At 40.9% G+C, this 26,009-nt stretch overlaps 1 protein-coding gene across 1 annotated transcript; it reads left to right on the top strand.

Moving 5' to 3' along the window:
• Positions 1 to 9,683: 9,683 nt before the first annotated feature.
• adra1aa (adrenoceptor alpha 1Aa) lies at positions 9,684 to 25,569 on the top strand. Its single transcript, XM_086030807.1, has 3 exons — positions 9,684 to 9,894; positions 13,066 to 14,876; positions 24,571 to 25,569. The coding sequence occupies exons 2-3, from the start codon at positions 13,979 to 13,981 to the stop codon at positions 25,158 to 25,160; spliced, it is 1,488 nt and encodes a 495-aa protein (XP_085886933.1). The 5' UTR covers positions 9,684 to 9,894; positions 13,066 to 13,978; the 3' UTR covers positions 25,161 to 25,569.
• Positions 25,570 to 26,009: the final 440 nt, after the last annotated feature.

The following is a 26,009-nucleotide window of genomic DNA, read 5'->3' as shown; positions in this document are numbered from 1 at the left end:
TTGACTTGTCAACGTTGTTTCAAAATATATTTTCACACACCTTGCATGTAATTCGTTATAATTAAAGAGAGAAGTCACATTTTACACAAGTCCACGAGTACAATAATACATGTACATAAAAATTGAAATGTCTACATTTACAAACTACACTGTTCCGATTCGACCGCTGGAGTGGGCTGTCGAGTCTTCAGGAGTTATGACAGGCGGCCACAATGCCAGACAGCAAAAGCTGTGGGAGGATTTAGTATATTTGTGCACACTCATTTCCGTAGGGGCTCTCTGGTCAGCTTTGTTATCGCAATGGCTTCCGTCTCACAAGATAACGTTTCTGTCCAGGCAGCGGGTGTGCTCATAAATCACATGACAGATGATGATATTTCAGAGATTTGTCTGAACGCTTTTTTGAAGAAAGTATGAACGTTATAGGATCAATGATGGTGTAAATGCCAATGTTTTCCAATTCTATAGTCTGCAAATCTTTTTATCATTTAAACGTTTGATTTACATCGTTCAATTCAAAAGTGGAACTCGTTTGTTAAGCACATTCATTGGTAAAATGATTTCCAGAAGGTAATTTTGTTCCTAAAAAGCTGTGTATGATCGTTTCTTATTTCATTTACAAATTCCTTGAGATAATGCATTTTGGGTTTCATGACACATTTCACCGTGTGTGCTGAATATATACATAAGTTTCACTTTTAATTAATTTAATAATAGGTTACACTTCCCACAATCGTCTCATTTATTTAGATGCACCTGTATGTTAGATATAACAATCTGAAGATATCCCAAACTGTAGCAAGTAATCGTCTTATATTTGATTAGTGACAAAATTACCTTTGCTGTGTTTTATTTTAAAAATATATAACAGCTTCAATACATTGACATTGTCCTGGTCATGCCTAAAAATAGCCTGTGGTACAACATTCTATGAAATACACAATAAATAACATTTGCACAATTCTTCTCTAATAATTAAAGCTATGAATAATTAAAGCTGTTGTGGTCGGTGTAGCATTGACCCTGCTACCCCCACCTACGCTGCTAGTGTTAGGAAATTGGGCTGTCACATAGACAAATATAGACTCTCCTGTAGGCAGAATTCAGATTGCTGCCTGGCCCTACAGGGGCAATCATTATGATTCAAGCTCTCCGGCAGGTCTACAATCAATGATGAATGTCCAGTGTTTGTAAATAACCCAGAGGCCACCACTATTTCCTCAGCAGTGATAATACACCAAATGCATATTTGTATGTTAAGTGCTTGCGGCATCAATAACACAAACTCTCAAAGCTCTGCGCTGCACACAGTGAGTCTTGAGTGATCATGAGAGTGCTGGATGACCTTGGCCATTGCTACACTTTCAGAGCCATGCTGTTGCTCTTGTGGAGGCAACTGCACAAATGTTCAGTTCAGGCAAATGGCCTCAGACAAACAGAGAGTGTAAACGACATCTTGAAATGTGTGAAGACGAAAGGGGATATTTGCCATTCCCTGAACAAGCTTTGCCAGGATGACCTCAGCAGGATCAAAGGGGTCAGGCCAAACAACCTCATCACTGAAAAATATAAACAATGACAGACAAAACATGTCGCTGGGAAGGAGGTCCACACACAGCCATAAACATCACTGTAAACAAGGTTATAAAGAAGAGTTGCCATTTTCACACTGCACTCTCAAGGGGAATATAAGCCACAAAATCATCCATTTATGTTTCATATCCCCATGGTGTTGCAGGAAGTATATCTAGTATGAATCGTGTCTATTAGGCAGGACTATACAGTATACAGTATGTCGTTTATGTTTCTATTATTTTTAAATTCAGTGTGATAATGCATCCTCAGCTCTACAAGATTAGTAAATCGGCCACTCAAGATGATTTTGTTTTACAGTACAGTATTTCATGTCTTTTTTTTTTAATTGGATTAGCCTCTTAACCCAACCACATCTGCAATGTAAATACACTCTCTGAACACTGCTGCGTACCTGGCACACCCTCCTTTGTGTGTCAAATCCACCCTTATCTGTCCTCTCGCTTCATTTGTAAATCCAATTCCTAGATTTTAGATCATTTATGTTAACCATCTTAATCTTCCACTGAAACGTTCTTAAAATGATCTGATGCTTTGCGAGACAAATGTGTTTCCAGTCCACAGACATTATGACCACTTGCATGAAATATTGAAATCCATCCAATACAGGAGTATGAATATTAAAATGTCTGCATTAACAAAGATAACAATGTCCATTTCAACTAACACTGTCAGAGCTGTAATTCCCATAACTACATGTTTTTCTTGTGGTTGTATTTTGAAGTAAACGACATCACATTTGAGAGTTCTTTCTAACATTTTGCTTATTTAACTCCTGTACTTGAGAGCGTTAAAATATTTGACACAGCTCTCGGTATGATGCATTATGACTCTGCATCACTGCAAGCTACACACAGTCATAAGAAATCGTAAATACCGTTTTGGTCACTGATGGTGTTGCGGTTTATTCAACTTACTTCCATGCAGGCGGCGTTGCATGTTTCAGCTCCCACTCAGTGATGGTGCAGTCCAGAGTGTAGTCTGCCTTTTACCCAAAGTCAGATGACTCCAGCTCACTGTGACAAGTGGCAAAAGTAAACACATTCTGGACTCCAGTAGAAGTACATATACTAAACATACACTTTGGTAAAAGTAAAAGAACCAATTAAACTCTTTTATATGTAAGTGAAAAAGTACTATAAAATACACTTTAAGGAGAAATCAACCCAAACATATTTTTCTCAAGAATATGTTCGATGCAGGCACACTAGTTGAAACACTGCATTCTGATTAATATTGCGTTTGTGGAATATGAGTTAAGCAGCAAAATCCACTCCTTTTTAGCCATCTCCGCAGGCGGCCATTTTGTCACTTCTGTCGACTGAATGTGACATCACAAATGCTCAAGGCTCAGTTAACGACCAATCACTGCTCAGCTTCAGAAAACAGATGAGCCGTGATTGGTCGTTACCTGAGCCCTAAGCAACTGTGATTTTAATTTCAGTCAACATGAGTGACAATATGGCCGCCCCCAGAGATGGCTTAAAAGTGGGTGGATTAACTATTATTCCACAAACGCAATATTTATAAGAATGACTTGTTTCAACTAGTGGGCCTGAAAAATATGTTTGGGTTGACCTCCACTTTAAGTACAAGAGTAAAAAAGGGTTTGTTTTTTTTCTACTGCAATTATGTACTGAACCCAGTTTGACAACTTTGCACAGTAAAAAAATAAAATAAAAACACACACAAAATAGTTTACCTCTTTTATTAATTCACAGTACATTGTGATCATACGGAGAACATTTAAACACTGGAAAACAGCTTTGCTCCTATAAACACCTGGACACATTTGAACAGCTTTGTAGCCGCTTAATGAGCTTATCATAACAACTGAAAAACATCTGTTTTTGCAGTTTAGACAGAATGCCAGAAGCCATTGTTTTTTAGTGAACACAGTTGCCGTAAATCATCATTGTAACCACTAGCCAGTAACATCATACACTACCTAAAAAAGGAACCTCAACCATAATGACAAATGGGTCACAAAATACAACCACTGCCCTCTACTATTAAAGTGTCAGTGTGTAGAATTTGGGGATTTTTTCAATGTTGACTAATTAAAAAAACACACAATTAAGTCCAATAATATGCAAAAAAAAAAAAATTCTATCCCATCAACGTGCATTTTATTTTCATATAATTGTAGGTTTAGTGATGGCTAATTATTACATTTTCAATCACCGGGGAATAAAGAAAGCAAGGTAAGCCTCGCTAAGAAAACAGTGGGAGAATGCGGTCGGAAGAGTCCATCTGCCCAAAGACCGCGGCTGTGCTCTCATCATTTTAACGCAGATGCATTCCAAGCCTTTCATTGCCCTTAGCTCAAGAGAGAGCTCACTGGTGTGTCTGGTCATAAACAACGATTAAAACCAAATGCAGTGCCTAACATATTTCCTCACAGGGAGCCCACGAGTGATGAGTGATGATTTTTGCTCAAAGACGCGAAAGACAGAAGGCCTTGGACCATGCTTCAGCTACTGAAGAAGATGCAACGGAGGAAACAAACAACGCTAAATGCCAGTCAAGCAGTCTGACATCTGTACAATATTCACCGCTGGTGACAGATGCAACCACTTAGACAGAGACATGTATGTCCGACGGAGCTGTACAATGGCAAGCTAATGTACACCCGCTAATCACGAACCACAATTACTTGGGCAAACATGACATCGACTTGATATTTTCATCACGGGCTTGTATCGGCTGAGCAGAGGAGCTCATCGCTGGTAACAGATGGCTGAATGCGACAGCTAAAAACAACAGCGCACAACCATGTTACATCACTACCCAGAATGCATTGCAATGTAAACAACAATGGCAACAATGGTTCTTTCATGTCAATGCTGTTCTTGATTTATTTCAACCTTATAAGTCCCCAAAATGTCAATCAATCAACATCTCTCTGTTTACTTTTACTTGCTTTTTTTTTTTTTTAATGATGTGTGGTCATACAGAGGCTGTTAAAATTAACACGCCTATTTAGAATTCATGACCAGAAAGTTCAGATGTCCGTTTTCAAACATAGGCAATTAAAGTAAAAAGTACATTAGAAAAAGAAATATTTAAGTGAAGTGCAGATAGCTGAAAAATCAACCCAAACATATTTTTTTCAAGAATATGTTCCCAGCAGGCCCACTAGTTGAAACACGGCATTCTGATTAATATTGCGTTTGTGGAATATGAGTTAAGCAGCAAAATCCACCCGTTTTTAGCCATCTCAGGGGGCAGCCATTTTGTCATTTCTGTCGACCGAAAATGACATCACAATTATCCAGGGCTCAGGGAACGACCAATCACGGCTCGCCTGTTTTCTAAAGCTGAGCAGTGATTGGCCGGAACCTGAGCCCTGCGTAGTTGTGATGTCATTTTCAGTCGACTGAAGTGACAAAATGGCCGCCCCCTGAGATGGCTAAAAACGGGTGGATTTTGCTGCTTAACTCATATTCCACAAACGCAATATTAATCAGAATGCCTTGCTTCAACTAGTGGGCCTGCATAGAACATATTTTTGAAAAAAATATATTTGGGTTGATTCCACTTTAAGTACAGTAAAAAAGTAGTTTTTTACCAATACCTGGCATTTCCCACCACTGTGACCCTGAACAGGCTAAGTAATAGAAGATGCATGGGTAACAATACCCATTTGTATTGACAGACTCTTATATTGTATTTTCTTTACTTGTTGCAGGGTCATTATGTATTCATTTACATTTTGAGTAAATTAACCTACAGACTTTGTGCATATTGTTTCCTTACCGTCCAGATATCAACAATGGCATTCTCTTGGAATCGTCCAGTTCACGTAGGTTTTTGCTTCATTGGGAAGCACTGGCCTGTAAATATCGATGTGGTGTACGTGGCATAACAACAACACTGCTGGAGTGCCATCTGGAGATGTGATTAATTAATCAGGTGATAGACAAGTCTTCTCTAGTCAGAGGGCAGAAAAGTATATTGGCATATAGAGCTCATTTTTGCCACTGCCGCAGCTTGTGTGTGTGTGTGTGTGTGTGTGTGTGGGTGTGGGGGTGTGCGCGTGCATGTGTGTGTGTATGTTTGTGTGTGTGTGTGTTTGTGACTAGTAAGAGGACAATGTCCTTTGGGTGTCAACACGCAGTAGGAGAACAGCATTTAAGCCATAATTAGAGTCCTGTTTGGAGTGGCGTAGTGTCTGCTGAGATAATGAGGTCCGTCTTCATTACAGCAATTGCGCATAGCCTCAATGATTGGAGCCCAACAAAAGCCTACACCATGATAGCATTTGAGTATCCTGAAAAATCTCAATGTCCCTACTTTCTTACTTTTAAAGCCACCACAAGTCAGAACGGATTAAATATGGTCCTACTGATTAGAATAAACAGAGATAATTTTTTCATTCTTTGGTTGACAGAGCAATACATGCAGCAGATAAAACATTTGACGGACAGGTGTGCTCCCTTATTAAACATTAGGCTATGACTAATGTCTATGCGGCTTGAATGTGAATTTGGAGAAAAAAAATCAGTTTTTAAGATGTACAGAAGGCAGTTAAGAAATATTTACGATACTTCACTGAGACTATTGACACACTCGATGTATAACAATTCAATTAACTTGGATGCCATTTCATTAATTATTTATTCTATAGTTACATTTTTGTTTCTTCTAAATCCACCATACCTAAGGTATGACTCCAGTGGTTTAGCAGCCTCTATTTCAGGTGCAAGGCTCAGAGTGGAAGCGTGTGAGTGTAGGTGGACAGCTGTCATGATACCAGGAGCTTCATAAACCAGATGACGTAGCCCAGCACCTTTATTTCACAATGTCAGAACGCTCTATAAAAAAATGTCTCACCTCCAAATTGTAGTGACTTCCAGAATGAGACTGCAAGAAAACTTACACATGATACATTAGCACAGTTTCTGTTTTTTGTACATTTCGCCTTGCACATGACAAACAAATCTCTGTACGTTCATTAATCTTTAAGATAGGGAATCTGATTAATTGATGCAATTAACGCGAATGTCACTGTAAATGCCAACATCAGTGTGAATGCTTGGCTCAGGTTGTTGCCTCCATGATGGGGAGTGTTTCCTCCAGTGCAGAGATATTGATTTAAGTATCTTTCAAAAGTCGTCAGCCCACCCTACCGCAGGGCCGGCTCGTACAGGTAATTGCTTTTTCAACAGGTCTCAGATAGCACGATAAACCCTCACAAGAGTCAGCTCCTACATGCCGCATATGATTTGGCAATGTAATTTAGGGAGAAAATTATTTTTGCAATATTTTCAAAACTTGTAAATTCCTTTGCCTTATTGGGCAGCTTGAGAGTGTGTGTAAGGCAATCATGCATGCGCTATAACGAGACCTAATCTGCATTAATGTTAGCCTTGATATCTATGAATTTCTTCAATTGCAACGAAAAGAAAACAGAAGTTATGGTGTTCGGTCCCAGTGCCTCTTCTACACTCGCTCCTGGTGACCTGAACAACCTCCGCTTATATCTAAAGCCAACAGTCTCGAACTTGGGTTTTAAATTGGACAGTGATCTTAAATTCGACTGGCAAATCAGCGCTGTTGTTAAATCCAGTTTCTTTCATCTCAGACAGCTGGCAAAGGTAAAGCCTTTAATTTAATGTTAGGCAAGACCCCTCTCTGTCCAAAACCCGTGAGACTGAAATTTTTCTGCTGTTTTCTGGTGTCTACTGTATGTAGTAATTTTTGTTTTAATTTATTGCTTTCACTTGTACATTGTTGCTATTTTGTTATTGTTATGTAAAGTGCTTTGTTACAGCTGTAGCCGTTATGAAATGCGCTATATAGATAAAGTTGTATTGTATTGTATGGTATTGTATGGTATTGTATGGTATTGTATTGTATCGTATTGTATTGTATTGTATTGTATTGTATCACAACAGAATGCCCCACTCGGCAATGGAAAGTCTGAGATTTGCTTCATACAGAGACGTCCAGACAGCATAAATTGGAGTGTTAAAATATTGGTGTGAAATATTTCAGAGTTGATTTCAATCCCCAAAGTGTATTTTTACCACTGTCTGGTTTGAAGTAGTGTTGGAGTTATTTGACAGAGTTGGTTTATTTAGTGTTAACCAACTCTGCATAGCTCCCCCACTCGATTAGAACTGCTCTGCTGCAAAGACTTTTGGGAGTGCAAAGTTTTACAGTTAAATGTATCTGTAAATGTATCCACTTGTTTTTAGCCATCTCTGGGGGCGGCCATTTTGCCACTTCTGTCAACTGAATATGATAGAGTTTGGAAGAATGGTAAGCTATATAGGCTACGGTCATTAGTCTAGCGTTATTCAAATTCGATGCTGTAAATTACACATGATAAGATAACTCACTTGGTCCGTTTATTCTACTAGCACTGAGAGCACACGTCATACTGGGTTGATGTCCCACATTGTCAAATTAGCGTTATTTCTTGTCACATTGTGATAGTACTTGTAGTCATAACTAAGGTGCATTTAATAAATCACAAAATGCAAGTGAATCAAATGTTGGGGGCGGCATGGCTCACTGGTAGAGTGGTCGTCTCCCAACCCAGAGGTTGTGGGTTGGATCCCCGGCCATTGTGACCATGTTGAAGTATCCTTGAGCAAGATACTGAACCCCCAGTTGGTCCTGAGGCTGCGTCATCAGTAGGTAGATGAGGTACAGTGTGAAGTGCTTTGAGTACTGAAGGTAGAAAAGCGCTATCCAAGTGACAGCCCATTTACCGTGACCATATCTCGACTTGATTGGTAGTTTTCCAAGAGGAAGAGGCATGTTCATTCATCAACAGTCATGCCAGCTCATGGTGTAGTGGGTAGAGCGTTCGCGCCTTGTCCCCCCCTTTGTGTCATGTGTTTGAAAACAGCTCTCTACCTTTATTTTTATGATAATCATTTTTATTGTTTTTACAATTATTTTTTTTTACAATTTTTTGATTTTACAAGTTTACAATTTCTTGCAGCCGGTCGGGAGTTGTAAACAAGACATTTCGTTTCAAGTGTTATTGTAGAATTGACCAGGTATGCAATTGAATAGTTTTGATGTTGCTTGTGACAAACCTGCAGACAGGAAAAACAAAATTCCTGGACTGGCATTGCCCGAACTGCCACAGCTGGAATCGGGAGCCAGTTAATGTGGGAGCTAGTTGAACTGTAACACCGGCGTGAAATCCATTCGCTTTGCGATAACGAAACTGGTCCATTTATGTGCCCTATTCTTATGTTTTGGCCGCTCAAACAACTGTTGGACTGAATGTGAGCAACACATCGCCACACGGCGCCGAGGCAATTCGCGGAAAAACGCGATAACAACAGCAAAGTACAGTTAAAGGGACAATCAGCAATGCAGTACAATGGGTGACTGGCGACTCGATCTCTTCAAACGACGTCATGGTTGTTGTTGTGCTTTGGCGAAGTTTGCCCGATTGTCAAATTAAACGTTTATAGAATGTTTCACAACAAAAATGTCCTCTTTCTGAAAGATTTAATAGGCAAAATAATGTCTCTTGATAAAATGAATTACTTACCCGATTTAATTAACAGTGCGTGTGATTGTTTTAGCTTCATTTCATCATAGAGAGAGAGAGAGACAGGCATAGAGAGAAAGAGAGAGAGGGGGGGGGGTGCTGTGCAGCAAACGCATTGAATATGTCCTTCATTAATTGGCACCATGCAAGCAATTGCAATTGCCTGTTGCACCATGCAAGCAATTGCTAAAGTATTGACTGCACGGCTTTCATTATTTTCAAATTGTGCGTAGAAGGTGAATATGAAGAAGGTTTGATCTGATTAATTGATGTTTGGACAGAAACACATAATAAGGAACTCATGAAGAGTGTATGGAAACTAAAAATATGAGGCGTTTAAAAAGTCTTAAAAGTAGCAATAACGTATTTCATCGAGGTTCTCGGTGAAGGTGAGAGAGTGAACGTCGATGGAATATTTGTCAATGGGAAGTCACTTTGGGGGTTGGTTGGGATGACGCACATGGAGTGTGGAATGATAGGGGAATGCATGGCTAGGGCGGCGGGCGCACTACGCCAGGATAGGGATGGTTGACTGGCTTGGTGCTGATGAGGACACTCATCAAGTAGACTGATGAGTGAGACAAGGGAGTCATCAAGTACTTATCGTCATTTGGAGTGTGGGGCAGCGCGTGAAGGGGGCTCAGTGAATCGATTCACTCGTGAGGCTTTCTTCGTGGTGGGTGCGCTTGATCCGTGGCTTTTAGCGCATGAGGATTTCCGTGGGCGCAGATGTGGCCAATCCTTCACGAGTGATATGTTAAAACCCCAACCAGACATGGGTGAGTCCGCTTTAATTATTTTATCATACATATATATTAAAAAAAACTATTGGAAAGGGCGTTTCCTCTTTTCGCATAATTGAATGATCCTTAAATTGCTGCGTTCACCGGCTGCTGTCAAAGGCACAGCTTTGAGAATGATTTGCAAGTTCTGTTTTATAAATTGGACATTAATTAAGAAAGAATGAACTGCATTTAAAACAACACAATCTGCCACAACGGTAATATATGTACACACAATATTTATTAGTGTTATTTATGAAAAATATATGTCTATCTATCTATCAATCTATCTATCTATCTATCCATCTATCTATCTATCTATCTATCTATCTATCTATCTATCTATCTATCTATCTATCTATCTATCTATCTATCTATCTATCTATCTATCTATCTATCTATCTATCTATCTATCTATCTATCTATCTATCTATCTATCTATCTATCTATCTATGCAACGACCACAACGTTAGGTACATCTGCAATATCAAACAGCAGGAATAGTACTCTAACCCCAACCTCTTAAAGAAGACAGTGACCACTTTCTTTGGCCACAATGCTCACTACAATCTCATACAATTCAGTAGAGCAGCTAAAAAAATAGTTTGTCAAAAGTAATGTAATGTAATGTAAATTTGGACTAAAGCACTGTTATACTGTTACTGTTTATTCATTGTGGTTCAGTGGTAGAGCTGCAACCATCATACACATTGGTGTTGACGTTGTTAATATCGTGCGTACCATATTTAGCTAATTGAGTGGGTAAATGTAACAGTAAAAATCCAAAATGAGAATGATTTTCTTTGTAAAGTCAGAATTATTTTGTGTTATACTGCATGGAACTTATCAAAATGTGCAGGTGTAGCTATTAGTGTTTTCCTTTGAATGTATACACTCAAATTTAGTTAAAGTGGTGCACAGGTCCTGTTGTTTTGCTCCTTTACTTACAAGCATCCACACATTTGCGTTAATGAAGAGACATACAGTGATTCTCTTTGGAAATAATTTTTAATCCTAAAAATGTACTTTATGGCTCAGTGCCCGGCAAAGTCTAATGATGGCCTTGAGTCCCTTGCTCTGTCATTCTTAAGCACGACTCGAAAGTGAGTGTCTGTGCAGGCGACCCACAGCCGTCACTGCTTACCCTCCGTGAGGAGGTGGAAATTGCAACTGAGCCAGAGTGGATGTTTACGCTTCCACTTAAAAATAACTGCAGCCATGGAGTGAGCATAAGTCTCGAAATGACCTTGACATTATTGTGAATTGCAGTCCCTGCTCATTAGCAGCTACATGTGATAGTGTGTCTGCCAAGTTCACAAATTCTCTTTCTGACATATTGTGAGCTTATAAAAGGGAAGACCTTTGATCAGATGCACTTCGTGGAATATATATATATATATATATATATATATATATGTATATATATGTATATGTGTATATATGTATATATATGTATATGTATGGGCGGCACGGTGGTCGACTGGTTAGCACGTCCGCCTCACAGTTCAGAGGTCGCGGGTTCGATCCCGGCTCCGGCCTCCCTGTGTGGAGTTTGCATGTTCTCCCCGTGCCTGCGTGGGTTTTCTCCGGGCACTCCGGTTTCCTCCCACATTCCAAAAACATGCATGGTAAGTTGATTGGATACTCTAAATTGCCCCTAGGTGTGATTGTGAGTGCGGATGTTTGTCTCTGTGTGCCCTGCGATTGGCTGGCAACCAGTTCAGGGTGTCCCCCGCCTACTGCCCAAAGACAGCTGGAATAGGCTCCAGCACGCCCCGCGACCCTTGTGAGGAGAAGCGGTACAGATAATGGATGGATGGATGTATATGTATGTATATATATGTATATATATGTATATATATATATATATGTATATATATATGTGTATATATATATGTATATATATATAAATATATATATAAATATATATGTATGTATGTATGTATGTATGTATGTGTGTGTGTCTGTGTGAATATAAGTGTGGATTATCTTCAAGCATGTACTAGGGCTGGTGAAATCAACAGGTCTTTCATCATGGCTCAATATAATGAACTTCCATCCAGTCCTCCCAGAAAGATCAAACTGGATGAAAGAGGCTCATCTTAAATCTTAACACTCAAGAAATGGTCTCGCTTTAATAAAAATGGGGCACTCAAACACAAGCAATGCAATCATGGTTGCATGCATGGACTGTTATGTCAAAATGATTTCTTTCAGTTTTGTAAATGTCATGCACTGGAGAAATACAGACCAAATAATTTCATTGTAAGCCGGCGCCTGTGTGGCTTTATTTAATATGCATACAGTCTAAAATGACTGTGGTCAAACTATCTTCTGAAACGCCACTGTGGATAAGCATTTACATATTGCTTTTATAATCTCCTCGAAGGCAATACACACCTCAGAAGACACATAATAAGTAGTGTGGGTGGAAAAGGCGCTGAGCTGCTGGTTCTCAATGACCTCTGGAAGCAAGCTATGCCACACCTTCAATGAAGCGAGCACACAGCAGAACTTATCAGCGACGCCGAGTCCATCAAACACTCCAAAGAGCCTTCTGTGCAGTATTGAGCAGAGATTTGCGGCAAAATGTCAGTGCCAGTGGTTAATAGTGCGGCGAGGAGAGGAGAGAGGGAGAGGGAGAGACACGAGGGTACTACATGACGCTTTCACCTCTCACCATCTTTGTCTGATTTTAACAATCTCAATTGATTTGACTACACAGAAGCCACAGAATTGATTCATGTGGGCCTTAGCTTATTTTAATGACTGTCCCTCTCTCATCGATGTATGGGACTATGTCATCACTTTTCCAGATTTTTTTCCGCATGTGTACGTTTTACTTGTGCGATGTTTCCTAGATCAACAGAAGGGGCAAAAAAGAAACTGGATATCAGTTTCAAGAATAGTTTCTTTAATCTGCAACCTTGGGTCATGTTTTGTCGCTATGAAACATAAAGAAGATGTAGTCGCGCTGATCTGCCAGGCTGAGCCGAAAGCAGCATCCCTCCCACATAGCCATGAAGGATCTTACTCAAAGAAAGAGATTGAGGCAAACAATGCAAAAACAAAAACAAAACAAAAACAAAAAAACAAAGAGACAAAACAAGGACGGCTGCTTTTGTTTTCTGATGAATGTCAGTTTTAATTTCCTGTTTCCTTTCAAAGGTTCTAGGTGCGGCAACTGTCCCATGCCTGCTGTATTCACACTACAATTACGACAGCAATCAAGAGCAGGAATCTGGAACATGACTGCGCCCAGCTACAAATGTGTCATGGACTTGAATTTTTGTCTTTGGAGAGTAATACTATAAACACAGATTTGAAACTGACTGTATTGGATCAAAAAGTTGTACACTGACTACAAGCCAGGTTTTGCACCAGAGTTTTGTGCCCTAAAGGTCTTTCTGATTGAGTGTTCTCCATTCCCCTTCTGGCACCAATCACAAAGACACATTGCAGAACTTTAAGGACTTGTCCCTTCAACTGAGCTCTGTTTTTTTTGTTGTTTTTTTTTAAGTGAAACTGTAGAGCAAACACGACAAGAAAGAGCCAGGCTCCGTGGCAAGCTAGATCACATACAAAACAAAGTCACCCATCCAACGGCAGCACCATGTCAGTTATAGTCACCTCTACGCTCCCATCACCCATCCCAAGGGTCCTCCCAACTGGGCCAATCCACTTTGGACACTATTTGTCACAGAAATCCAGTTTTCAGTGCTCATGCATACTGATCTCTGTGTACACAGAGGATTTTTGAGAAAATATGCAGAGTAGCATTCATTTTTAATTGATTTTCAATATGGAGCATGAACATTTTTAAGGGATAAATTACTCTCATCAATATATTACGCTCCTCTCACTGTGTTGCTGCATACGTCATGCGGCTGCCAACATAATGGGTCATTCAGCAGCAACATCTTTCACACTGTGCATTGTCAAGGCTGACTACTTACATTTATGACATGTGCTAATGTCCCCCTCCACCTGGGGTGAACTCTCAAACAAAAGCTGTGCGCTTTGGCCCCACACAGGCTGCGTTTGACACACTCAGTTTGGCATCATTGTGGTACTGGCACAGATGGTGTCCGTGCGGCACAAAATGACACCAGCGCCTCTGACTCCAAACTGCTCCAACTGCAGCCAGGTGCTGACTCCGGAACTCAGTGTGGTCAAGGCTGTTGTTCTGGTCTTGGTGCTGGGCGTCTTCATCGTGTTTGGAGTAGTTGGGAACATCCTGGTTATCCTCTCAGTAGTTTGCCACCGACACCTGCGTACAGTGACCCATTATTTCATCGTTAATCTTGCAGTGGCGGATCTGCTACTAAGCTCGACGGTACTACCCTTCTCTGCTATATTTGAGATCCTGGACCGGTGGGTGTTTGGACGGGTCTTTTGTAATATTTGGGCAGCTGTTGATGTACTCTGCTGCACAGCCTCAATTATGAGTCTGTGTGTGATATCTGTGGATCGCTACATTGGGGTCAGTTACCCGCTGCGTCATCCAGCTATAATGACAAAGCGCAGGGCACTGCTGGCTGTCATGCTGCTGTGGGTGCTGTCAGTCGTCATATCCATCGGCCCTCTGTTTGGCTGGAAAGAGCCGGCACCGGATGACGAATCCATATGCAAGATCACGGAGGAGCCGGCCTACGCTATCTTCTCCGCTGTGGGCTCCTTCTACCTCCCCCTGGCCATCATCCTGGCCATGTACTGCAGGGTGTACGTGGTGGCTCACAGAGAAAGCCAGGGCCTGAGGGAGGGTCACAAGACCGAGAAGTCGGATTCAGACTTTGTTATACTCAGGATCCATCGAGGCAACACAGCTGTAAGTGACGACGAGGCCCTTCGCACTCGCACGCATTTTGCCCTGCGATTGCTAAAGTTCTCTCGGGAGAAGAAGGCGGCCAAGACGTTGGGAATTGTCGTGGGCTGCTTTGTACTGTGCTGGCTGCCTTTCTTCCTGGTCCTCCCCATCAGTGAGTATCAGCTTAGCAAAATTTCAGTGCTTTTCTTTTTCATAAAACTTCAGCTCACTTTTTGTGTGTTCCTCTTCTACATCTCCTCACTGGTTATATGCTTAGGTTTGCCGCAACATCATCATTTCACGTGATCCAATGCTGGCTATATTGTCAGTGAGTTCAGTTCAGTTCAGTTCAGTTCAGTTCAGTTCAGTTCATTTGACTTAAGGCAAAAAGCAGACTGCACCCTGCACTAGTCGCCAGTCAGTCACGGCGCATATAAAGAGACACACAACCAATCACATTCACGGTCACACTGTCACTGGCAAAATGCAAACACTGGAATTTCCCTTTATCCGTCATCTAAAATGGAATTTCAAGGAACCTAGAAATATCCTGCATCCAGATGGACCTGGCATTGTCTAAATTCCCACATAGTTTCCAGCACACAGGCATAATTTGTATTCATCTTGGAACTGAATAAAAAAGTATGTTTATTAAATATGCAAATAACAATCGATGTCCTACTTCTAATTTCTTAGTCAATTCAGTTTAGTCACAAAACAAAACAAAAAATGGCAAATTTGAGCAGTGGAACAGAAGTCAGCCTATTTTTAGAAAACTAAAGTCTGCATTATATATTTTTTCAAATAAACATGCATTGATTTACATCCCTGGTAGCACTTTAAGTTCTAGCAGCCTTAAAAGTTGAATGGCAACTATTAAAATGGCGCCTCTGTAGGACAAAATTTACAAAGCCGGGCATTCCGTCCATGTGACGGACGGTTGACGAATGACAGGTAACATTTTAAACATAGTCGGAAGCCCATGTATTTAATCCGTCTTTCGTCTGTAGTCCGTCTTTAACCAATTTTTCGCGGCTTTGATGGCTGCGACGAGGAACTATAGTGAGTTGTTGCTTGTGGGACAGATTTGAGTGAGGGACCAGGCTGTGAACAGGCTTCCATGGCGCAGTGAGTCACTGGCCCAATCCCAACGCCCACACTTGAAGCCTGCGGTCTTCACTGAAGTGCACGCGTAGTCAAAGTGCACAAAGGGTGCGAGGGCGCAGGTTAGTGCACAAAAATTGCAGATTTGGGACTCTTCGGGTGACGTCATCGACATATGCCCCTACGTCAGCGAGCATGGTGGCACGGGTTGTTATTTTGGCAATTTTGCTGTTTAAAATTATATTAAAACTTCAATAAAGTAGTAGTAATGTAAAACTTTGGGCTCGATCTTCCAGTCGTCCAGTCGTATTTGCGGCTCCTGCATGTTATGCGGCGCATGCGTAGAAGGTTGCTAAGTACGGCATCTGCACTTGGACAAAATATGGAGGTAAACGGTAACGAATAAACGGTGACGTTAAAACATTGATTAAATTACACATATACAAATTGATAAACTTTGTAATAATTCCATATTTACACTTGAAGATACTTTTTTCGGCACAGGCACAGGAATTCCACCGAATGTCATCAGTTTCCTGCTATTTTGGTCAAATGCAATGAATTCTGGGTAATTTGCCTCGGTTTAGGGGCCATGGATGCGGGCTCAGCCAAAGTGCGGTGCAAGGGCGCAAAGAGGACGGGGCGACAGAGTACTTTGCAGAGTTGGGACATCCTGCACACTTGTACACTCAGTGGGAACGTGCGAGTGAGAGGCACAAGGGTGTAAGTGTGGGTATTGGGATTGGGCCCGTGAGTCATTCTTTCTGTTCAAATATTGGCCAGCAAGGGTGGGGGAGTGGGGGTGCGCTATTGAAGTTTGCAGTCGCTGACGGAAGCCCGTTCAAAATCAGAGGCGTACCGGCCTATAGGGGGGTACTATTCCCCCGCCCCAGCTCGAAAAAAAAAGACTTACTCTTCTCAAACAACAACTGAAGGGCAAAATTCTCAACAGGCTAGCTGCTACACTGTGACACAGGACTCAGTATTTTCACTCCACAACAAACATTGTTCAATGCCGGTTTTAAATAAGCAGAAATGGACAGAACTCCCCTGGTTGAATTACTTGGATTAAAATAGTTAGTAATTAGTTGGACTGAAAAAAAACCCAAAAGTATAACACGGTGCACATTGAAACATAATGAGAGAAGAAACATACAAATCCCATCATGCAACGGACGTGATGATCTGTGGCCCCTCCTACGTTGTGGTTGAGTAAATATAACAAATGTCTTTTATGTAGTATAGCTGTATTTAACATGACTCCCTGAGATGATGTAAATAGCTCTCGTTTAGAAGACAATTCACAATTATGTATTCTAAAAATGGTGTAAGACTCCAAAATAATGTTTCTATTGTCAACATTGCCACCTAATACTATGTAACCATTACAAATGCACACGATGACTTTTCAGTGATAGACTTACAACGCTTTGTTGACCTGGCCAGGTAGATGGGCGCATCATAAATAAGCTCAGCAGAGCTTTGAGAGAGTTGACAGCTTCAAGCGTATCATTGTCTGTAAACAATAGCTCAGAATATGAGAGCAATGTCTTTCACATGCATGTAGCTCCATGATTGAAGTGTCAATTCTGCGCCCTCTGAGCCTCATGTCTGTGGATCATTTAATCACAATCTTAGAAACAGGCAGGCAGAGCCATCAAACTCATGTCAGACTTTATGATGTCCACTTAACTGATGGAGACAAGCCTCGGGGAAAATCACACCAATCACCAGCCATGCATGGCATACCGTATGCGCAGTGGTGTAAACAGTGAAAGAAAAAAATTGATTAATTAGCAAGGGAACATGATGATTGATGTAAACTATTACGAATCGTCAAAGGTTTAATGGCATTTTAGGACACATGAATTCCTTTTACAGTTAAGACAGTTATGACAGATTTTGGACTTATTTGACAACACCCCCCACACAAAATATTTCACCTTCTGTAAGCTTACCAAGGCAATTTCTTTTTGCAGTTCCTTACAATTGTATCCTGCATTGTAGGAGATGTATTATTTAGGAGATGTATTATTTAACAATGCATTTATTATTGTAGTTGTTGTTTGCAGTGATGGACAACTGTACTGCACCATGCTGACATTTTTTTTTTTTTTGCCACCCCATTTGCTAACACCGCATGTGTCCTAGACGGACGCTATCCTGCATGATGTTCCTCTCCTCCAACACACCTGATTCAAATGATCTGCTCATCAGGAAGCCTGATAACGATCCTGATCATTTGGATCAGGTGTGTTGGAGGAGGGAAACATCTAAAACAAGCAGGATAGTGTCCCTCAAGGATGAGTTTGACACTTGTGACTTACACCAAAGCAAAAAAATATGAATAACGCATGATGAAGTGCGGTTCTAGCGCTACATTATTAACATTAGTAATTTAATACCTCTCAAATAGTGTCAGTCCAAAAAAAATACTGCTATTGGTCTTGACTTTAGATTAAGTGGGTGTGCCTAACGTGGTGGCTGGAGAAAATAATCCGATAATGAACTGTTGATTTATGGGTTGCCTTGCAATCTCTGTAATCTCTCCATGAAGTGATGAGAAGAAGATACAGCAAGATGCTGTTGCTTTTAAAAACACTTATGGCCCACCACATGTGATGACGTTTTTAATTTGTCCATTTCACCCTGTGGGCAGTAGAGGGCTATAGTGTGAATCAGGAACAATGTAACAGTGACATGACCCAGTGATACTTATTTTAGTCCATTTTAAATGTAAACTCAACATGTCGACAAAGAATAGGACCCGCAAACAGATGTCAGACGCTGACAATGCTCAACAAAGATGAACCAACGGAGCCAATTACCATGTCAAGTCAATGAAAAGGGAAATATGACGCAGCTGAATCCACTCAGTCTAATCACAGTACACAGGTGAGAGATGCGTCACTGATTGGCTGACCCCCGACCGTTCAGGTCTGATGACACAGGTGTGACCAATCAAATGACAGGCGGGAAACAAACACTGTCACCCATATAAAGGAAACAAGACATTCCTACTGTGGGATACAGTACACATATACAATTGAGTAGTCTTTAATCTTCAAAGAGGAAGTCAACCCAAACATATATATTTTTGTAAAATATGTTCTATGCAGATCCACTGGTTGAAACAGGAAATACTGATTGATGTTGCATTTATGCAATATAGCAAAATTTTTTATTAGCCATCTCGGGGCTCGGGGGATGGCCATTTTGACACTTCTGTTGACTGAAATGACATCACAGTTGCTCATTGCTAAGGTAACGACCAATCACAGCTCACTTGTTTTCTGAAGCTGAGTCATGATTGGTCGTTATCTGGGCCCTGAACATCAGTGATGTCATTTTCAGTCGACAGAAGTGCCAAAATGGCCGCCCCCTGAGATGGCTAAAAGCGGCTGCATTTTGTGTAATAGTAATCAGAATGCCTTGTTTCAACAAGTGGGCTTGCATAGAATATATTCTGGACAAAAAATGTTTTGGTTGACTTTCTCTTTGAAAGATTATCTTGACTATATTATTTTATGATTTTTGATGATTTTTCAACGCCATCTGCTCTAAAAACGGTAGTAGCAACAATCGTAAATGTCAGATTGCATTTATGGAATATAGCAAAATCCACCCAATATTTGCAATCAAAAATGTTAAATGAGTTCCACCGAGCCACAGGCTACAGCTAATTGCCATATGAAACAGAACAATAGCCAATTAAGAAGCCACCTTAAGCCTGGGTTGTTGTCAGACATAATTAGAAGAACTACTGCTTACGCTGAGTGTTACCCAACTTATATTGAGCCAAGACACAAAAATCTCGCATACCATCACCCAAAAAAGGTACAGTATACTCTGAAATGTTGATTATCTGGGTTCTCGATTTACTCACAAATGTATTTACTCAGGGTGAAATCTTGGCCTGTTAGTTGGACACAGAGCTGATTTGCTCACATGAGTTAAATTCAGACCACTGAATTAAAATTAGATGATGATGATCTCCCATTGCACAGTGGTTGGTGGTAGATTCACTGCCCTAAGTCATTAGCCACAGAAGAAATGATAACGAAGTTTGCAACTGCAATGCAGTTTCCAGATAAGCTAACAGCTTGCTTAACTTCTCGTTTTACAACATTTCTTCTTCTTTGTATTTTCTGGCAGTCTGGATGCCCTGTGGCACCGTGCTGCTTCTCTCAGGTCAGTCTTTGCAGACATTTTGGGAAGGATTGTCAACAGAGACATTATTATGTGTGTGCTGTGCTGCATTGATCATCTCCAGTACACCACATAAGAGCAGTAAGAAGAACACACCTGCAGTTTATTGACTTGTGATGTGTGGGGTGTCTCACGTTTTAAACATCGGTTAAACGATTAAAAATCTGTACGTGTGTACCCCACTTTAAAGTGGTCAAAAACGAATAGGCTACTGTATGATAACCCAGTCATTCCCAACCATTATCTGACTGAGATATCATCAAGTGTACTGTCAGATTTGTTTACTTCACATAATTATTCTGGAAATTATATATATTCACTACAAATAATGTAACTCGGTGAGTCGGTTCATTTGAAGTATCTGTACCAGCCACGCACACTGACCACTATTTGTCAGAAGCCACAATTATCTTCTGTATCCACATGCTGCCATTCAGAAAGAATTGTAGAATTTGTGTTCAACTAAACAGGCGCAGATTTCACACTAAGTAAATTTGTGAGTAAACTGAGACAAGTCCATTATAATTTCAGTATATGGGTTGTCTTATTGATAGACTTAGACAAACCACACGGAATTTCCTTTTGAAAATGACTTCATTCGACTGGTAGGATTTGAATTATTGGCTGTTGTTATCTCATTCCATCGGTGAAAACTGTTTCTTGTTTTCTTGTCTTTTCTTGTTTGGGATCTTTACCATTATTGGTCATTTAATATGAAAATGACCCATATACCTTTGGTGACGTTTTTGTTTGGTGATGTGCTGTGAGATTTTACAAATGTAAAATATGTGCACTGGCTCAAATTAAGGTTGGGGGTCATGCAGTTATCATCCAGGTATAAGTTTAGAAAATGAGCACATGACTGTGGCAATCCCCTCTCAACAAACTATTTGTGAAGGGATGCTTTGAACTAGAAGAGGAGTGCAAAACCTTATTGCTACGGAGCTTTACACGCCTCCACATCAAAACATCATCTCCCGCAAGCGCAATAAAACTCTATCCACGGTGTGGGAGAGTACGTACATTTTTCCTTCCTCGCTCGCCGAGTGATCTGAAGTTCTCAATGGGATCTCCGCAAGGGAGGAGCTACTATTACACCAACAGAGGCGTGAGGATCATTGAGGCCGCAAAAAGAAACGAGATGTACCCATGATGTACACTAAAACTCCACATTCAAAAGTCATGTATGGTACACATTTTGACATCATAGTATGACACAGAGGTGGGCATTTTACAAAAAATTGAGGGTCCGTCAATCGACATCCGTCAGCAGCGTGAATACCCTTCGGTCATCCGTCGATCCGTCTATTTGGCTGGCTGGACCAAATGGTAATCGCCTATAGTGCCGGTCCGCCTAGCATTTTAAACGGGCTTCCGCCATCGCTTCAGTCGATGAGCGTCTCGGTTAAATTTTGATCTGTTTATCTGTCTATTACTGCGAAGGGCTACCAGTTTGATACACACTTCTGAAATAAGAAATTTGTTGTTATTATTAATAATTGATGATATTCATGTACCGGTATGTGAAGACACCGATCATGTTAATGATTGAACAAGATGGGTAACAAATACATGTGAAGATAAAACACCATTTCTAGAAATCTCTGTGTTTACATTTTCAAATGATCATTTCTACAGCATTACTAGGAAATCACAATATCACATCCGTGGTGAGATTTAAAAAAATAATAATAAGTACAGGTCTCCAGGCTACTCATGAGGTTCTTGGGGGCACCATGTTGGTGACCCCGCTATTGATTTACTGTATAAACTCTATACATTCTTTCATAGAAAGAATGAAGAATGCATTATGAAAGAAATAGTAATCATATACGTAAGTCTTATAGTCATATCATGATGTCTGGATGTGCAGTGCAGTATGTTTATAGTGCAAACTACAAGGAGATGACTTTATGAGGTGGGGGTTATTGCCCAACCAGACTCAGGATAGAGGTTTATTGCACTCCAGTCATATGGGTGATTGTGTTGGAAGCGTCTTTCTTGCAGAAATAAATAAACTGTACTCAGTAGATGTAAACAGGAAGTATTAAAAGAACATTTCAAATCAATTATCTGTATTATATCCAATCTGTACACAATCTGTACACACACAGATATTGCTAATATCAGTAAAACTGGGCAACACACAATATTGGCATTGAAAGTGTTAATTTTGTGTAGAAAAATCTTTGATTTGATCTTGCTGATCATATTTCTTAGGGTGAGGACATTATCTGAGACATTACATTGCTCAAGTGATGTTTAAGTCTTGACAACGGTTGCATACATTTTGACAAGGCAGTACCAAGAGTGCAGGCAATAACGGAGCTTTTTTTTTTTTTTTTTTCTTTATCCCAGCCGCCGGTTAAAATGATGGAACTGTACTGTGTGGTACAAAATGATTTGCTCCCAAGCTCTCTTCACCCGTCTTTCCATCCATCTCTGTATCGCAATCTCATTTTTCAAAGCCAGTGTTTGACATCTGCAGCAGCCCGTCCAATAAAGCCTCTCACATGGCAGCTTCTCCCCAATGCGCTGGACACATAGTTGACAGACAAAGAGACTAAAAAATCCCATAACACACACTAGCCATATTGTCATATTCAGTGTTTTTTTCCCACAGCCCAAATTCCCCAGTGCAGAATGTATAAAACCGTCGTTTTTTTTAAATCATTGTGTCTACTACAATACTACATCATGTCTTGTCATAACATTTAGCAATATAGATATTTGAATGATAATAGCCTATGCCCCTTACATCTATGGTCCAGTGGCTGTTGAGTGCAATCAGAATGCTGGAGTAAAGTAAAGTACGTAAGTAAATACTGTCGTTGTCTTTCAATAGTCCAGAGTACTGTATAGCCGCCCTCTCCCCCCAGCCAGTTAGGATATGCTAAAGCTGCACTCTCAGAAAATACAAAGGAGTAGTAGAAGAAGCTGTTAGTGTCTCTGGCATCCAGTCCGAAAATTTTGTCCTTGTCATTTCTATTGGGGGCAATGACTTGCATTATATAAATACACTCAACTCAACTCAATGGGCCCTATTTTCGTGCCCATCTGAAGTCTAGCATAAAGTGCAGTCTTGGGCCCTATTTTGGTAGACAGGCGTCGGTGCACTTGTCATAAAAATAGGCGCAACTTTATTTTCTTCGGCCAAAGTTTTCCGTCCGAATCGTAAAGGCGGACCGGCCTAGAGTGGAAGTTTGGACATACAGGTTTGCAATGCACGGCATGTTACGCCTATACAAATTACGCCAAAAGCGCACAACTTGACAGGTATGGTATTTGATCGAGGTCCAGACAGACGGATTCAGCGCCCTGCGGACATGTGTGGTGGATGTCATCGTATTATTTCATTCATAAATATGACAACAGCGTGTGACAATCCCTCTGACTTGTTGTCCAAATCAAATCATTGAATGAATTATAATCATGATCATTCATCCATCCATCATCTGATCTGTTCATCCTCAAGAGGGTCGCAGGCGTGCTGAAGCCTATCCCAGCCGTCTTCGGGCAGTAGGCGGGGTACACCCTGAAATGCTTGCCGGCCAATCGCAGGGCACACATAGACAAACAATCATTCGCACACACACAATTTAGACAATTAGAGCATTCAATCAACCCACCATGCATGTTTTTGGAATGTGGGAGGAAACGGGAGTACCCGGAGAAAACCCACACAGGCACGGGGAGAACATGCAAACTCCACACAGGAAGGCCAACCCTAATCATGATCATCTTAAAAATATTACAATAGCCCTGAAATCAAACAATATGCAGACTATTTATTTGTTGGGTAATTTTGTCAAATGAGTACAAAATTGTACGTTTTGGGATTACACTATAGTTTGTGTTCCACTTACAGTTTAAACCATTAATGTAGGCAATTATTAACGTTTTTAGTGGCGTCGTCAATTACTCGTGACTTTTCTCTGTTTTTTGATGGATGATGTGTCGTAAGATTATTTCCATTGTAAAATATGTGCTTTGGCTCAATAAAGGTTGGGAAGCTACCTCACACGAGAAAATTTAGAACAGGGGTCACCAACCTTTTTGAAATTGAGAGCTACTTCTTGGCTACTGTTTAGCGCAAAGGGCTATCAGTTTGATACACGCATCTCTAATGTCAAAATTTGCTCAAACTATTTTTAACCATATAAATAATTATATTAATTTTGTGAAGAAACTGATCATGTTAATGATTTCCTCGCAATTATGAGGAAACAAAGTAATATCAATGCTTTATTTCTAGAAATCTCTGCCAGTGTTTGCATTTTCAAATGCTCACTTATACAACATCCGATGTCCCACTATTGTGAGCTACAGCATTTTTGGAACAGGCTCGTGGGCTACTTAAGTGGCCCTTAGGGCTGCCTGGTGCCTGCAGGCACCGCGTTGGTGACCCCTTTCATCTTTTTATGAACACAAAAGACATGAATCAAAAAGAAAACTGCTCGATGGTCAATAAAGTAGCTTGCGCGATAAAAAGTGAAGTCTGACCCTGAATTTGTCTGTTTGGTGATACTGTGTCCTGTCACGCGTCCCTACAGGCTCCATCTTCCCTGCTTACAGACCACCAGACACAGTCTTCAAGATCACCTTCTGGCTGGGCTACTTCAACAGCTGCATCAACCCCATCATCTACCCATGCTCCAACCAGGAGTTTAAAAAGGCCTTCCAGAGTTTACTGGGAGCTCACTGTCTGAGAGCCAGTCCGAGACAGCATCACAATCATCATCATCATCATCATCATCATCATCATCATCATCTGGCTGTGGGCCAGAGTCAAATGCACATCCACAACCAGCCCCTGACTTTAAACCTAGCTGACAGGGGGGCATCCGGTCGCCTCAGCCCCTCCTCTCCCGTTGATCTGTCCAGGACGCCGTCCTCTCGGGACAGCAGGGAGTGGAACGTTTTTTCAGATGGTCCCACTGGGGGAGCCAGACCAGCAGACAAAAGCAGAAAAGTGGCCAAACTCTGCAGTAAAAGCTTCCAGCGGACCTGCTGCTGCGTCCCCAGTGGTGGGCGTGGGAGTCCCCCGCAGGAGGCAAACTGCACACACACCCCTCCAGTGGGAAAACTTCCTACCATTAAAATCCATCAATTGTCCATGTCGGATAAAGGGGAGCCTGTATAATCATCGTATTCTCACATGAGAGCATATTTAGTGAGTTGAGCCAGCAGAGGAGCCTCTTTAAACTTCCACTATTTTGGGTCTGGATCACAAAAACCTCATAGTTGGAGGAAAATGGTCTTGGGGGGGAGGCAAAGATTTTAACCAAATACATCTTTGACGTAGCTTTGTGTAATAGTATCATGTTTACATATTAGACAGCAAACTACTGAAGAACATTAAAATGTGTTGTTTTGTTGCATGATAAATAATGCAGGTCAGTGGTGCTACAGTAATCTCAAAAGATTTCCTCAAGAAGCCTTGTGTACTTCCATGTCACATGACAATAAATTTGTATTTGCCCTGCAAAGTTTTCATGGTGACATGTGTGAACTTGGATTTATCAACAAAAAAATCTTAGCCTATCCTTCCAAAGTTGAGGTCCATTCATCTCTCCGCATATTCCCACAAATCGATGCATCTCCTTCGGTGCATGTGCCAGATGGAAGTCTTAATATACTCGTGTGGAATTTGACTGACCTTGTGGTTGCTGACCTCAATCCTGACCAGCCCGCAAGCCTCTTTAAAAAACACCAGATTTGGATGTCAAGATGAATCATGCACAGTCTCAGGCATTCCTGTCTCAGACTCTTCTCATCCGTGCATCTCTCATCTACAGTACATATGCAACTTGTTGCCTTTTGTCAGATGACCCATGTATGGTGATATTTACCACTGCGATGGACTGCAAAGTGTGTCTAAAGGGCAAGAGGATCTCTGCCAGCGTAATTGATTTATTTGCTCCAGCGTGCTTTCTAGATGAGCGTCATGCCCCCAGCATCACGACGCTACTCTCACCTTGCACGCATTAGG

This window comes from Filicampus tigris, chromosome 5, assembly GCF_054856515.1.
Source record: "Filicampus tigris isolate MCC_2025a chromosome 5, RoL_Ftig_1.0, whole genome shotgun sequence".
In the NCBI taxonomy this organism is placed as follows: Eukaryota; Metazoa; Chordata; class Actinopteri; order Syngnathiformes; family Syngnathidae; genus Filicampus; species Filicampus tigris.
This window is presented reverse-complemented; position numbering and strand designations above follow the sequence as displayed.

Bases quoted from the DNA above. Each gene is read 5' to 3' on its own strand.
- adra1aa (XM_086030807.1), top strand. From the start codon at position 13,979: ATGGTGTCCGTGCGGCACAAAATGACACCAGCGCCTCTGACTCCAAAC. The intron at 14,877-24,570 runs GTGAGTATCAGC...GCGTCCCTACAG, and splicing joins CTTCCTGGTCCTCCCCATCA to GCTCCATCTTCCCTGCTTAC.